Source organism: Anabrus simplex, chromosome 12, assembly GCF_040414725.1.
Source record: "Anabrus simplex isolate iqAnaSimp1 chromosome 12, ASM4041472v1, whole genome shotgun sequence".
In the NCBI taxonomy this organism is placed as follows: Eukaryota; Metazoa; Arthropoda; class Insecta; order Orthoptera; family Tettigoniidae; genus Anabrus; species Anabrus simplex.
The window spans coordinates 64,878,348-64,895,332 of record NC_090276.1 but is presented as its reverse complement, the minus strand read 5'-3'; the positions used below and the strand labels follow the sequence as shown (position 1 = coordinate 64,895,332).

Below are 16,985 nucleotides of genomic sequence, written 5' to 3'. Positions count from 1 at the left end.
CCGCTTAGTCGAGCAGCTGGTCTCCTTACTCCAAAGTCTTCCGAACTCTAAGTTAGTATTAATCAGTACTGACCAGAAATTTTCATCAAAGACGTGAAACAGGGCTAAAGTATGCTCCGCGTGTCAATACAATTAATATACAATAGTATATGTTTACTTATTTACTACATCCTAACATTGTCTATGCTGGAGACCACATCCAAACCTTTCTTCAGCGACTTATAAAATCTCAAGATCCCTAACGAGAACATACGCGTACGTCAAAACAAACATTCACAATAAAATAAATTGTCGCCATAAAAATCAACATTAAAATGCCAACAGTTCTGTTTCTTGTTGCATTTCAAAACATATTTCCTGAATGATGTTAAGATGTAGTACATAAGTAAACATATACCACTGTATATTCATTGTGCTGATTGGCGGACCTCTTTGATTGATGAGCTTCGAGTTTGCAACATTTTCATAACACTACTCTTTTGCCGGAAATCACCAAGAACAAATCGTGCTGTTTTTCTTTTGGATTTGTTCCCGTTTCTCGTATCAAGTAATCGTGGTGAGGGTCCCATACATTGGAACCATACTCTAATTGTGGTCTTGCTTTGACTCACACGCCCTCTCCTTTACATCTTTGCTAAAAACTATAAATAACCTCGTAACCATATGAAGAGGTCTGTAACCTTCATTTAAAATCACGCTTAATAAGCCAAGGAAGATCATTCCACATAGAAACAGACAGTGATCCCTATGAGGTGCTATCACCCCATCAACACAGTAATTAAAATTGAGAGGACTCGCCCTCTTGGTGAAACTCGCAACCTAACTTTTAACCCCGTTTGCCATCGCACCATGTCTGTTATCCATATCACAACAACGGGAAGCTCTGTTTGCAGTTGCTCGCAATCCTGTAACGTACGTATTTTTCTATACAGAATAACATCATCCACACAGAGCCTTATCTCTGATCCCAGTTCTCTATTCCTATCATTGTCCGGCTGCACGGATAAATGGTTAGCAAGCTGGCCTTTGATAAAAGGGGCTCCGGGTGCGATTCCCGGCTGGGTCGGGGATTTTAACCTTCACTGGTTAATTCTGATGGCTCGGGGAAGGGACGATGATGATTATTATTATTATTATTATTATTATTATTATTATTATTATTATTATTATTATTTCCACTATATATATGTATAATATAACAAAGGTCCCATAACACATCCTTGAGGAACCCCTATCTTAATTATTATGGGATCAGATAATGCTTAACCTATTCCAACTTTCAATTTTCTGTAAATGCAGCCGAACATTCACTCACTCTTTTGTCTAGTCCAGTTGTCCTCACTTCGTCAGAAGTTCCCATGAGGTAGGTTGAGCTGGAATACAATGTCGTAGAGGTTGGGTGGGTACGACACATATGTGCGCACCACTTGACCGAAAACAAATGTACATTAAATGTGTTCTATCTCAGAAATAATTCGGAATAAGGCATAATGCCCATTTGAAGACTCCTGGGACATTCTATATAATAACTTCACCACTCTGTGACTGGCCAGAGGAATCTAGACAAACGACTCTCCGCCTTGTGACAGATTGCCCCCCCCCCCCCGTTTGCAAGGGAATTTTCTACAGTACTACAAACTCTTCCCCAGCCTCAAGAACTTAAACATCACATCAAGACAATCAGCATTTGATCACACCAGTCTTCTGTAAGATTCAAGAATAAAATAAATGCTATATAAATAACTCGTCGTACACCGAAAGGTGAAACAGAGATGGTGCCCTTTTACATGCCAAATAAAAAAATAAAAAACAAGGTATGTTGTATAAGATGACTCACCCGTGAGATCAAGATGTTGCAAGTTGGTACACCTTGCGGCGAGCTCGAACAGTGCAGGGTTGGTAACCGCAGAGCAGCCGTGCAGCTGCAGGTGCGTCAGTTCCGGACACCTTCGGCCTAACAATGTGAGTCCCTTGTCCGTCGCCTTGGCACCGTCACTGAGTAACACACGCTCCACATTAGGACAAGCCCCTGTCCGCCCTTGTCCACACAACCTGCGCAGCACTGCCCTTATCGCTTTATCTCCACACACACCCTCCCCGCGCAAGCGCACAGCACGCCACAGCGAAGGTTCCCACGCCAAACTCTCCCACCGTCGACAAACCCGCGCACACACGCTCAACTCGCTACTGTCCAACCAGGAGAACACCCTGAGAACACAATCATCCGGCAAGCGTTCGAATGGTGAGCTCTTAGAGTGAGGACGCTTACCTTTGTAAGCTGGAGCACTAGCACCGTTGCCTGAGGATCCTGCCACTCCTGAACTACCCCCCGCAGCTGCACTCTGAGGCAGCAGAAGGGGGTGTGTATCCGACCACGGTCCAGGAGTTGACGGTCCAGGGCTAGGGGACACCAGAGTATGGTATCCTTGATCCAGAGACGGCGAAGCCCTCCCAAGTTTGTTATGGTGTCCAGCACTACTGCTACCCCCACTGTAGTTCTGCTCCAGTGTGGGGGATTGGTGGTAACACTGCAAGTGATCAAGTGTGGGCGAGGATGCCCTGCGTAGCGCAGGGGAACCCCTGAGCTGGAAGTCTCCAGTGACGCCGCAGTCCAGCGAAGGAGATGACGATCGACCTGTACTGCTGCTTCCGCCCAGCATGTGGTGGTAGCCCTGATCTAGCGACGGCGATCCACGCTGCAGATGGTAAGCCTGGTGCTGGTAACCGTGCTCTAGATGGTGGTACTGTTCCATGGAAGGCGACGACCTGCCTAACTTGGCCAGCGGACACACCATGGGGGACAGGCGACCCAGCAACGCCGCGGACGACCGCGACGGTGGAGGAACGTGCGCCATGACCTGAAAGGAAACAAAAATATATTGTACACAATCACCTGTACGTTTTCATTGAAACATTAAAACATAATTAAGCATTTCCTCCCCGGAATAACTGGCTTCGGATTTCTCATTTATGTTTAACAGAGTATGGATGTTTAGGCGGTACTAGGTTAGAATGAAAACTAACTTACCCGGTAGGAGCTTTCGTCTACCCTCTCTTCCGTAGTGTAGTGAGAATAGTAAGTTTTAGAGGTTCAAATAGGCGGGGGCCCTACTGTTTATGCAAACCTCATAGCAGAACTGTTGTCTGGGCAGTGTATGCTTATTATTTACTTTATTATGTTTGCATTCTAACCTATTACAGCCTAATGATTAACAAAAGAATTGTATTATTGTTTAATATTTAAGTTAATAATTGGGCTATATCTCATGGTAACGCTTGGGAAAGGGCAACTATCCCTCCACGATTTTCTCACCTTCTTCTCCTCCTTCCTATCAAAGTGTTGTGATCTTTTCAAGTTTTTTCAATCGGATTTACGTTGCACTGACACAGATAGGTCTTGTGGCGTCGATTGGATAGAAAAGGGATAGAGGAGTGAACGACGCGACCGAAGCGTTAATAAGGTACAGTCCCAGCGCTTGTCTAGTGTGAAAATGGAAAACCACAGGAAACCATACTCAGGGATGCCGATACTGGGGTACGAACCCAATATCTCCCGAAGGAAAACCCTACAGCCACTTGCTCGGTCTCTTTTAAACTCCTAAGTCCAAGTAATTCTTCCCAAATTCTTTCCAGGTTAAACGGATTTAGGCAATTTTCTGCCAGTGAACTCCAGTAAACTTCCTCTTGGTCTCTTGGATTCCACCCCAGGATCAATTTCGTCCATGTGCCAAGGAACACGACCGACCCACAGCCATTTCAAGGTGGTTGTTCTCTCTAGGCCGTCATTAACCTTTGTGACCGATCTGATGTCTTCTGCCATCTTCTTATCCAACACTGACCCCTCCAAACTTCCTTCAGCTTTTCTGGAGTTTCTCTTTTGTAAACTTAATGACAGAAGCCAAGATAATTTGAGCTATCGGGAAATGGATATACAGGCGAATGTTAAGAATCCCGTAGAATCTCTCTCTTAAATCCTGGGGTCTGTTGGTTACTGTGACATCTTAAATAACTTTTGACATAAATATGTCTTATGCCTGGCGGTCATCAGAAAATTTGTGTAACGTAACGTGACAAAATGTGTGACAGACGTGTAACCATAGCAACCGTGCAGACAGTGATGTAAGGTAATGTTACCTAGCAACCGTACAGGCTATGTCTTATGGTCATGTGAAATCAGCAACCGTTGATGGATGGCCATAACCGGGGGACATATTTATGATCAATTGATTTTCGCAAAGGGAAAAGTGGTTTCTTTTATCCGTGATTCCCTGTCTTGCCTGATTAGGTCATGCATTTTTCTTGCACACTACTTGTAATCTGGCTTTTCTACCTTGTTGACCCCTGTTCCTCAACCTTGCCCTGGATGACAACCTTTTCCATATTCCTTAGGTCCTCTCCACTTTGCATGACAAAAAGTATTTAAGTAGATGGAAGCGCATTTCACCTGAGAGACTCATTCCAATTCTAAACTCTTTTAGAACGGAGTTATTGGACCTTTATATTTTCTTTATGACTGGATGATGCCAGAAGAAGATTTATCTCCTGGTCACACAGTAGACAGGGTGACTTGGAAGACACTCGAAGTACTACGTTCAGGTGTCACGAAATGCAGGTCAAACCTGTAGAAGTGGGGCTTCAGAGAAGATTCCAGTCTGTATGAATGTGGAGAGGAGCAGACCACAGTATGGTGTATGCCCAGCCCGTTGTACAGTAGAAGACTTGCACAGGGAAACACCATATGCTCTTGAAGTGGGCAGCGTTTGGTCCTCTACAGTTATCCAAGTATTTTAGGTATAGGCCTATACGTGTGTATTATTATCTCTTAATGTAATGTTCATCGCTTCTAATACGATTAATAATAATAATAATAATAATAATAATAATAATAATAATAATAATAATAATAATAATAATATCTATAAAACAGGGCGAATTGGCCGTGCAGTTAGGGGCGCGCGGATATGAGCTTGCATCCGGGAGACAGTGGGTTCGAATCCCACTGTCAGCAGCCCTGAATATGGTTTTCCGTGGTTTCCCATTTTCTCACCAGGCAAATGCTGGGGCTGTACATTAATTAAGGCCACGGCCGCTTCCTTCCCACTCCTAGACCTTTCTTATACCATCGTCGCCAAAAGACCTATCTGTGTCGGTGCGACGTAAAGCCACAAGCAAAAAAAAAAAGGTCTATAAAAGATAAGAGTAAAGAACTGGAATCAGAGATGGGATTTCAGCGGCTGATGTTGTAATGTATAGAGTAATAAATAAGTTACAGGATTGTGACCGACTGCATAAAAATCTAGACAACGTTGTGAGATGGACAGCGGGCAATGGTATGATGATAAACGGGGTGAATTTATGTTAATCCCACTACATTACGTTAGAGCCGGGCTAGTTGACATTTCCTACTAAGTAAATTTGTTACTAAATAATGGGCCGAACCCCTAATGTTTAAGCAAACCTCACAGCATTACTGCCGAGCGGGTAGACTCTATTTATTACTCGCTTCAGTAAGTTTGTATTCTAACCTATTACTGCATAAATATCCGGGCCCTAGTTTTGAGGGTATTTAGAGGTTGCAGTACGGATGTAAAAGAGAGGGAGTACACGTCTCTGGTAAGTTCCCAATTAAAGTATAGGTCCAGTGTATAGGACCCGCACCAGGAGTACTTGTAATCAGAACTGGAAAAGATCCAAAAGAAATCAGGACGATTTCAGGTTCTCAGAAATCTGCTGGTCTTCGAATGGTTGACAATTTGAAGAAATACGTTGGTATTTTCACCTCCGAGCTCGACTACACTACACATCACAGACGGAAGATAGCCATCGGGAGCGGATTGAGAATTGAGAAGAAGTGTGTAAATGCAATATAATACAGGGTGTTTCTAAATTCCCATTACAGACTTTGAGGGCTTGCAGTGGGGACCAAGACGGTTAAGTTTAGCACTGGAACTTATGTCCGGAAACGCACCGTCTTCCCGCTACCCTTAAAAAACCACCAGAGCATACTTTCACAGCTCCCTCATTTTCGGCGCTCTGTCCAACTTCTGCTGCTTGTCGTCTGGGTCCAGCTACAGGCGGGGGGTCGATGTGAGGACCACCGACATCAACACAGACACTGACGGTACCTACGTATCATTTTCTAGTACACACGATCATCAATACCTGGTCCTCCAACATCCGCCGCAGCCATAACCCGCGCCAGTAGATCTTCCTCAGATTCCACAGGGGTCTCATAAATCAAGTTTGCATACGACCCCACAGGTAGTAGTCTGGCGGTGTCAAGTCGGGTGAACGCGCAGGCCAAGCAATCGGACCACTACGACCTGTCCACTATTGGCCATATCTCTGGTGCAGTTGAACTACTGTACGTACAGCTTACTGCTGTGTACGCATTAAAGAATTACTGCGGTACTGTAGTATGAACGAAAATCACAAGTACAACAGCAGGTACAACACGTCTCCGTGCGGATCACACACTCAACTGAATGTCTGGAATGTCAACAAAGCTGTAGGGGTATGAGACATCACGTGATCACTAGTCAGTGGCGCCGAAAATGTGGAAGATTTGAACGCGTGCTTTGGTGTTTTTTACGGGTATAGGGAAGACGATACGTTTCCGGACACAAGTTCCTACGTTAAACTTAACCGTCTTGGTCCCCACTGCACGCGCTCGAAGTCTGTCATGGGAATTTAGAAACAGCCTGTATAACCTGTGCAAATGATGTTATAGCAGTAAGTACACGGCAAGTAATGATGTTGAAGGTAACCACGTTAATCATTTCCCCATGCTTTATTGCGTGTTTCACTTCATTTCATTAATATATCCCACTGGTGAACATATTAAAACAAAATGCTATCATATCTTCAGCAATGTCGAACCGTCTTTGACAGGATTTCAGAACGTTTCTTGTGACGAATTGAATTGAAATACCAATTTGATGGTGTACAACAGGTATAACAGACTCGAATCTTAAAAGACAAGTTTTTGCGAGACACGCTGCTGTGCACGTTACAGAAGGCTTTGTTTCGGTAACGATGGCAACTCTACCTTTCCAATCCTTGTACAGCCATAAGTCAGCACGGGGAGAAAGCAGCACTGTTCAAAAGCTGATTTCTAGCATGACCATCATATTGATAAGATTTCGTTCCAATCTAACGGTTCCTTCATCTCACTGCGGATTCCATTTTATTTCAATGAGCATATTATATTTTGCCGGTGGGTTGAGAAAGTGGGAGGTATTCAAGAAGCCGTGAGTGGCGTGCGTGCTCGAGATGAACCAGCTAGACCGTGAGAGTACTAGCATATGGTTCAGTCCGATATTTAAATAAATATATTCCCATGGCGCACACCACGCCCATACGAACGTAATTATCGAGGCAGCGCAGAGCGAATAACAAAGAAATAGCTGGCGGCGAAATAACCTTCCTTCGTCTCTCTTGATTCTGATCGCGTGCTGCGGCGAGCGCCCTTCAGTGTCTGTCCCTCTTCTTCTGTGCCGGGTTTACAAACAAGCTCCGTCGGTAAGGGGGCAGATTAAAGTTCGATTGTCAAGTGAAAATGTCCACCTATTCAACACCTTTTTAATATTGAAAACATTTCTTATCAGACAAAGTAGGGGTCCCCATACTGGGGAAAACGTAAAATTTTAAAAATCCCCAATTGTGCCGAAAAGTGAAGGGCTAAAGGGCCTAGGAAGGTTTCAAATTGTGAGTCTTGGATAGCTCTATCAAACTAAATTTAAAAAATTCGAAAATCACTTCCAACCTAAATCCAGGTCCGGAAAAACAGTCTAAAATCGCTTGTTCCTTTACCAGCTTTCTTTTTTGATTCAAATCGTAGCCAAATTACCTTGTTTACACAATTCTTTCTTTAAAGTGTTCCTTTCATAGCTAAATGGTTAGCGTGCTGGGCTTTGGTCACAACGGTCCCGTGTTCGATTCCCGGCAAGGTCGGGAATTTTAACCATCATTGGTTAATTTCGCCGGCACGGGGCTGGGTGTATGTGTCGTCTTCATCATCATTTCATCCTTATCACGACATGTAGGTCGCCTAAGGGCGTCAAATCGAAAGACCTGCACCTGGCAAGCCGAACATGTCCTCGGACACTCCCGGCGCTAAAAGCCATACGCCATTTCAATGTGTTCCTTGGTTCAATACTCTCAGGCTTCTTTGATTTTTTGAAAATGTCCACACCGAATGTAGCTATAAAGGCTTAAGTGAAAGTCTGCATTGACTCACATTAGCGTTCGTGATGGTAGAAAAAAGCCACTGCTAATCTAATCGACCGGATAACGATTAAGAAAAGGATTGTAATTTTTAGGAATAAATAAAGAATGTATGTTCTACTTTACTGTATTTTATTTACCTAAAATTCGTAATTCATATCACCTACGATGTCTTCAACATTGAGATGCTTGCCTGAAGGGCTATAACTGTCGATTATTTTATATCCTACAGTTAATTATGTATTATTTTATGGAATAAATGTTTCATCTCAGTTTCTTAAAAGACTTGGCATAAAATCACAAGGATAACACTTAGAATTATTTGTGTAGATATAGTTTTTAGAATGGTAAAAGTCTTTAGCCTTAACAGTATCATGAGTATGAAACTTGTAATCTATACGAGATACACACTTAGAAACAAAACCATCTTTAAAGATGTGATCTAAAGTAGGATGAACTTAAAATAGAATGGTCATTCTCCTATGAAGAATTACTTATAAGACTAGACGTTAGGGGAGTCGTGATCTAAATACTGCGAATTTTGACCAAAATATAGAATTTTCAATTTTAATTTTTTTTAAATCCATAGTCTGGGAGGCATGGAGTGCTGATGAATGGCGTCGAATTGTGTTCAGCGATGAATCGCGGTTCTGCACTACCCCGGATGACAATCGTCTGCGGGTATGGTGGCGGCCTGGGGTAGATGTGCCATTCTTTCCATGTTTAGGAGAATCAGAGCGGTGTTACTCCTGGCGTCAGGGTGTGGAGAGCAATCGCTAATGACTTGAGATCACAGCTATTAGGGATTGAGGGAACTGATGTTACTAGGGTACTTCACGTACATCCTGCGTCCTCATGTTTCGTGTGCCATTTTTCAACAGGACAATGCTCGTCCACACACGGCACGTGTCTCTATGAACTGTCTGCGAGATGTTGAGATACTCCCGTAGTCAGCAACATCCCCAGATGTGTCCCCGATAGAAATTGTGCGGGACCAGCTCGGTAATTAACTCCGTCCTAGTGCCAGCATCCAGGATATCAAAGACCAGTTGCAACAGATGTGGGCCAGCTTGCCTCAGGAGAGGATACAACGGCTCTGACACCCTTCCCAACCGAATCAGCGCATGAATCCATGCCAGAGGGGATGCAATATCATACTGATAAGGGGGCTCGTCCAGCCAAGTTTTTTGTAAATTAGAGTCGATTTTGTAATCATTGAAATAATATTACACACCCTCTCAAAACCTAAATTTTCATTTCAATTCCTCCTCCCCTAATGGGTGCTTCAATGTTTTTTTTTTATCGGGCAGTATGTTAGGATTTACAAGCCGACGGACATTAATACTGAAGTGCAACTAATCTTTCTCTGTAAACAAAATCAGATCAGATTAAGCAAAACTGGGTCATAATTTGGATAGATGGCCCATGTGCTGTAGGCTAGATGATAATTTTACGTCTCTCTTACGATTTTCGGAGACATCGAAGTGCAGGAATTTTATCTCGCAGACATGCCAGTAAATCTACCGACACGGGGCTATTGTGTACGAATACCTTCAAATACCAGTGAACTGAGATGGGATCGAATCCGACAACCTAAGTTATGAAGACCAGCGCTCTACCCTCTAAGCTACTCAACTCCAAGTAAGTGACAGGCATGATACACCTCCGCCTACACCATGGCGCCATCCACATGTTTTGAATAGAAATGTTCGAGTTTTTGCCTATGTTGGCAGTACTGAAAATTCTAGAAGAGTAATAACGGACGAAGATTTTGATACGAAGTTTCCAATAACAGCCCGGAGAGCCACTCTGCAGACCTAAGTGGACTGATAATTATTTTTATTAACCTGCGAGACACGTGGAAGCGCTTTACAGACACGGAAGCAGGGGTGGAATGGGTGGAAGTCGTCTGTATCTTTATGAGCATGCCATATAGAGGGCTTTCGTTTTTTATATTATTTTTACGGCTTTCCTCTTCCTGATCTCAACCGGCACTTGATGGTTCTGCTTCCTTTTACGACTTTTTCAAGAATGTGGCTGTTACCGTAGTGTTCTCACTAGACGGATGAGTCGTAATGACAAGAAGTTATCCTACCATTTGCTAACAATATTCACCAGCATGTACTCTGCCTTTGTAACTTCCAGTCACTATTACTGCTTTCATTAGCTCTCTTTCCCCTTACCATTCATTCTAATTGAGAAGTGAACCGTCTCACATGGGACAGAAAATCAAATACGTGGCACAACCACCTATTAAGGATCTTGATCTGCCAATATGACTATTGTTCAACCAGATTGCTTGCACATATGAGGCGTGTTTTGATGTAAGTACGTTTTATGACTGGGAGTCATCTGCGATGAGCGATAGAAAATGAGTGACGCGGTACTACATAGCAACCGTGCAGGCTGTGATGCAAAGTATTAATGGATGGCCATGACTGAGAGACATGTTATCAAAGAGAGGCGTTAGAGTACAGATGGTCGATGTGATCTGGCAGGCTGTGATGTGAAGTACTGATGGATGGCCATGACTGAGACACATGTTATCAAAGAGAGGCGTTAGAGTACATATGGTCGATGTGATCTTGCAGGCTGTGATGTGAAGTACTGATGGATGGCCTTGTATTAAAGAGACATCATCTCACCACACTCTGGAGAACTGATTATTTCATTCGTGGTAGTTTAACTGGCCCTGAGTCAGTTTCCCCATTTTTGATGCGCCGAATCCTACATTTATCGACTCTAAATTCCATACAGATATTGAAAGACATATTTATGATCATTTGATTTTTCCAAAAGGAAATCTGACACAATGGGCTGGGGTTCTATCTGAAAATGGCGTCAAAAATTCCCCGACATCGTTGTAACCATGACAACCACTGTTCGTCTATGTAAACTAGCGACATCTTCTCACTGTGCGCTTTCTTCGTGTAACTAAGAGCTTGTATGAAGTGAACCCTGTTCTACTCCTCAGTCCAGAATTAATATACTTGAACTGGCCGAAACACGAACGCATGGCATTGCAATAAGGGACAGGCACGCTACTTCTACACCACAGAGCTGACTGATAATAATAATTAGATTACTGTTATATTTACGAGATCTAGAATGTCTTTCATTTCCTCACAATTCATGAACATTATCACTCTTTTGTGGTTGCACTCATTTTTCGTTCAGTTTATCGGAACTCTGTGTTTGGAGTCACACTGTACCGCCTGTATGTCGTAAGAGGCCACTAAGAGAGGAACGACCAATTAATCTGCACTCTCTCGTCTTCTAAGCCCAAAAATATGTCCACAGTTCTATATTTTTCCATGCAGCGGAGTACTGTACTCGTGCGAGTTCTTTCTTGCTTAAATTTACAGCTGGAATTTTTAGGAATTAATACGTTAGAATGCAACCTTACTGAAGCGAGTAACAAGTACACACTACCTGCAGAACAGTTATGAAATGAGATTTGCATAAACGTTAGGGGTACGGTATATCAGGACCCCTAAAATTTAGGTTACTCTTGCTACATTATAGAAGAGCGGGTAAGCTGACACTTTCTAATAACCAAAGTAGTTTGCATTCTAACCTGTTACTGCGTAAAAATCCAGAGTCTACTCATATCAGTTAGTGATCATTACAGGTAAATGATGATTATTTTACTAACGTCTGCAGCGTATGAATATATTAAAAATTAGATTTGTTGTCATATAGTGGACACTATATAACAAAGGCACGAGCGCAACGATGCTCTCATGTGTTATTTGATCACCCTAACAAGTTTCATTACAATAATGTTTTCGGAGACGCCGAAATTTCGTCCCGCATGAACATTCTGTTGCGTGCCAGTAAATCTATCGACACGAGGCTGACGGATTTGAGCACCTTCAATACCAGCGGACTGAGCCGCTATCGAACCTGCCAAGCTGGGGTCAGAACTCCAGCGCCCCTACCGTCTGAGCCTCTCAGGCCGGCAAGTATAATTGCTAGGGCTCGGAAGATGAGGAATATTTTTTCCTCTCTCTCGACTGTCCGGAGACGAGACCTAACATACTGTATGTTCATTCTGGGCCGTTGTAGGCCAGAAAACGATGAGTTTTATTTGAATTTATTTGCCTTTCTCGGCGTTTCTTCGATTACAAGTTCATGTTTAGCCTTTTTTGTTAGGGCTTAACGGCTTTTTCCCCCAACTTTTCGTTCGTTCATAAGTTCATCTATCACCTCTAAAATATATTTTCTTTCGTAACAAAGAAAAAGATGATGATGCTTGTTGTTTACAGGGACCTAACATCCAGGTCATCCGCCCCTAATGGTACGAAATGAGACGAAATGTAATGGCAATTTAAAAGTCCAAAATCATCCACTGACCAGAATTCACAACGTGATGATGAAGAATGCACGGATGAATATGAATTTAAAACAATCAGTGGATCCGACTCGCAATGCTCCACATTCCCGGGAACTATCTAGAACTATAGTATTACTGACCATGGGACTGCTTCCAAAAAAACAATCCTGAATCGATGAGGCTTCTTGTCTAAAGGGTTCCAAAATCCAGGTCTAAGGTTACTTATTACTATGAAATAGAACCATGGTATTTGTCATGTTGCGGTACTAATCAAGAGTAGCGTAGACACACGGTATTCCACACATTATGGTACTACGCACAAGTATTGTACGTTGCACAGGTAACACCGACCTATGGTGTTTCTAAAAATATAGCGGCACTCGTAGGCAACGCAAACTCCCGGTGTTCCTCACCTAGGTATTCCCGTGATGTTCCTCATACAATGAGTACTAATCACAGGCAACGTAAGCCCGTGGTGTTCCGCATTTAGTGGTATTAATCATAAGTACTGTAAACCCACAGTGAACCACTGCCTACTGCTACTAATTACAAAACTATTAAGTACATCATATAGCGGTACTACTCGCAAGTAAAGGCGACCCACGGTGTTCCCCGCGTGGTGGTACTAATTACAAGTAGTTTCATGGTTCTCATTCAATCATCCCTTGGTCACCCGTTTTAGTTGCTTCTTGGCCGTGGAAGTATTTTACATCACCGCCCCCCACCCACAGGGAGTAGAGAGATAGAGAGATATAAAAGAAGAGAAAAAATGAGGTAACAGACGAAGAAAGGCAAGGGCCATGAAGGTCGTGAAAATGAAAGGCCATCGGGGTTGGAAAAAAACAAGAGTTCACCGAGGAGGTCGAAAAGGACGGATGAAAGTGAGGAGCCTAGCACAAGTAAGTGGAAGCAGTACCAGGACTCATTTAAGGGCCCCGTGGTCGCCAACCCACGCTCCGAAGTTGAGAGCCCCTGCGGCCCCTTTTAGTCGCCTCTTACGACAGGCAGGGGATACCGTGGGTGTATTCCTCATCTGCGTCCCATACCCATAGGGGTTGAGAGAAAATGAAATGAAATTAAAAATGAAATCAATGCCTGAAAAAGAAAAAGGAATATCAAATTATGCGCAAGATAAGTGAAATATTGAAAGGAGGAAATTTTGATGTGAGTGAGTATTTTTTTAAGAGGAACATCTCACTTCCTTAAAGTATGAACTCTGGACATCCGTTGATGTGGAGGGAAGTTTCTGGATGCTTCGCAACGTGCTGCCTGAAAACCGACGATCCTCTGTAACTAAGAACATGGAGATGACTTTTTTGATATACTTCAGAACCAAGAGAGGTAAGGTTTCAAAATCCCAATTTCTGTAACTCTACTGTGATTAAGCCAAATATGATTCCAGTTATACTAATTTATTTTTCAAGGATGCCCATTGCGGGTTTGCCAACTTCATTTCATGTGGAACAAATATTTGATTCTAAATTCTCCAAGCAACTTTTCTTTAACAAACGCGAGATCCCTTTTAATAAATTATGTTTATCTAAAAATATATACTGTCTGAAAGAAGAAGTATTTCACGTCGACTACTACCAGAATTTTGCATTTTAAAGTTTTGAATTCCTTCATTAAATATGTAATTAAAACTAAAATTATGAATTAAGTTGAATCGAATTTTTACTTCCGAGCTCTCATCGTTACAATTGTTAGTTTCGACGCACCATGTTCCACTCAAAACTGCAATCCGTTGGTGCAACTCAAACAGAGCCCTTGTTACCATCAAACGTGGGTGGTGCTCACAATATAGAAAGACCCTCTTCTCTTAAAAAGTAAATAAATCAATTGAAACACTGCATTTTAAAATCAAAACGATGTAACACCCCCATAAAAAGAAAAGAAACTGGCTAACGATATCTTGTCTTCATCATCACTACCTTCTTTGCTTGCAAGTACAGTTCCTTATCTCCACAAGATCAACTGGGAATCGAATTCTGACGAGCAGACGGCTACGTTCAGATTCTTGACAGGTCACAACATTCCTGTGAACTCCGGAACTCACGCCAGGTCAGTCCCGCATACAGATGTACATCACTTCCCTTTCCTTCTCTCCTCACGCCTCGGGCTCTTCCGTGGAGACTTCAATGCGTGGCCAACGCCAATTATCTTTTTTAATAATATTCCCAGCCAGAAACACGCCAGCCAAACAAACGGTTTCATAACAAAAATGTACCGCCATTTTAAGTGCTGAACTATAATTAGGCTTTATAGGATTTTAAGCAGGGTTTAATTTAGGAGAATGGTCCTTGAAGCTCGACAAGATGCATGGATGAGGTAGAGAACACAGTGGGAACGCCTATGAACAAACGGTCTAATCAACTCATACAGACAAGGAAAAATTACTCCATGGCAAACCTCTAACATTACAATATTCCATCAATCCACCGTATTATTATTATTATTATTATTATTATTATTATTATTATTATTATTATTATTATTATTATTATTATTATTATTATTTCCGTACAGGCTGACTCAGAACCACGATATTCAACTGTTGCGTTTGGGGTGGGTTTTGATGTTGTCCCAGTAATTGCGCATCCTCTGGCAGTGTTTTTCCTTCCTCTCCTTTGTCCAGAGGGTGCCTGTATTCTTTCTTGGTGGTTTGCTGGGCTGAGTGGCTCAGACGGTTAACGCGCTGGCCTTCTGACCCCAACTTGGCAGGTTCGATCCTGTCTCAGTCGGGTGGTATTTGAAGGTGCTCAAATACGTCAACTGGCACGTAAAAGAGCTCCTGCGGGACTAAATTTCGGTACCTCGGCGTCTCCGAAAAGAGTTAAAGTAGTTAGTGGGACGTAAAGCAAATAACAGTATTATTAGTATTATTGTAACACCTGGAATCGATTACTGAAGAGAGTGGACACTTAGAAAATAAAAAGCCGAATTCAGACTGGCTGGAGCAACTGGAAACAGGTAAAGGAGTGCCATGGGTTCAGGGCTGTTAACTCTACTGTTTTATGTCCGCTGACAAAACGTCCACTTTTTCAGAGTCCAAGCTTTCTTTTGTTCCCATGTACAATGAAAGCATGTCCACTCAATATATGTTCAGAGACCAAAAGGCATTGAAATACGTTAGTTGTATATGTCTTCGAACATATGACGTATTAGATAATAAAGATTCAATATTTTTTCTGACAGGTTATATTTTAAATTGGACAAAGAACAAAGTTCAGCAAAATTATGGACCACCTTGTGGACACGATAGTTAAAGCGTCAAGTGTCTATGATCGAATACTGTTGTCTACCGGTTCGAGTCCCCTTGCTCGAAAACATTTTCACCGTTACAACATTGGCTGGCATGGTAGAAGAGGTGGTGGTAAGGCCTGTATACAATTTATAATCACTAGATTGCATACTAAAAGCCTGAATTCAATTCAATACCTTACCGCAGTGTTCATACGGACTGAGGGCACATGACGCTGTTCAGAGTGATTCTTTCGTCGGATGGAGACGTTAAGCTTTGAACAGACCCGCTACTAATCGTCAGGGGTAAGATAATAATACAGTGGAAGCTCGATATCTCGAATCACCTCGGGAGTTAAATTTTATTTCGAGTTATCGAAATTTGGAGATATGAAGAATGCCGTTTTTTAGAATCTATAGCGCATAACTGAATCATATAAATTCGTGTAACCGAATTTCGAGTAACAGAGAAAGGAATACACGTGAAGAATAGGACAAATGGCCAGGAAATTTAAGTTACTTCGAGATATTGAAAATTCGAGTAACGGAGGTTCGAGATATCGAGGTTCGACTGTAATAATGCTGTTTGCTTTACGTCCCATAAACTACTTTTATGAATTTCGGAGACGATGGGATACCGGAATTTTGTCCATCAGGAGTTATTTTACGTGCCAGTAAATCTATCTACATGAGGATGACGTATTTGAGCACCTTCTAATACCATCGGGCTGAACCATGATCGAATTGGTCACGTTGGGTTCAGAAGGCCAGCGGCTCAACCGTCTGAGACACTCAGCCCGGCTCAGGAGTAGGCTATGTGCCAGCACAGAGTTTCACCCTCTTCCTCTCTACAATCATATAACACGTCATTCATTTCATCTCATTAACTCCCCAGATGTGGTCGTAAAAACTCGCTAAGAAAATTAATCTCATTTAACACCAGACCTTGTCGAGAAACGGAAACGAGGATTGGACACTCAAAGGTGAGCAAAATTATGAATTAATTGCGAGTTACAAAAATAAATTACAAATATTTTCGTTTTCATTAGCCGAGCGGAATACTCGCACGTGTTAATGCCCTACGGCTATGAAGCCAAGCTATTCGGGAGACGCGTAGATTCGAACCTCACCGGCGGCTGTTCTGAGAATGGTTTTCCGTGGTTTCCCACTTTCGCAGTTCTTA

The 16,985-nt window shown here is 42.5% G+C and overlaps 1 protein-coding gene across 1 annotated transcript in view; it reads right to left on the bottom strand.

The window, feature by feature from the left end:
- Fbxl7 (F-box and leucine-rich repeat protein 7) overlaps positions 1–16,985 on the bottom strand; it is a 202,950-nt gene that overhangs the window by 137,703 nt on the left and 48,262 nt on the right. Inside the window, exon 3 of the mRNA XM_068229810.1 lies at positions 1,838–2,858. Within this exon, the coding sequence (XP_068085911.1) occupies positions 1,838–2,858 (1,021 nt within the window). The remainder of the gene's footprint in view (positions 1–1,837; positions 2,859–16,985) is intronic.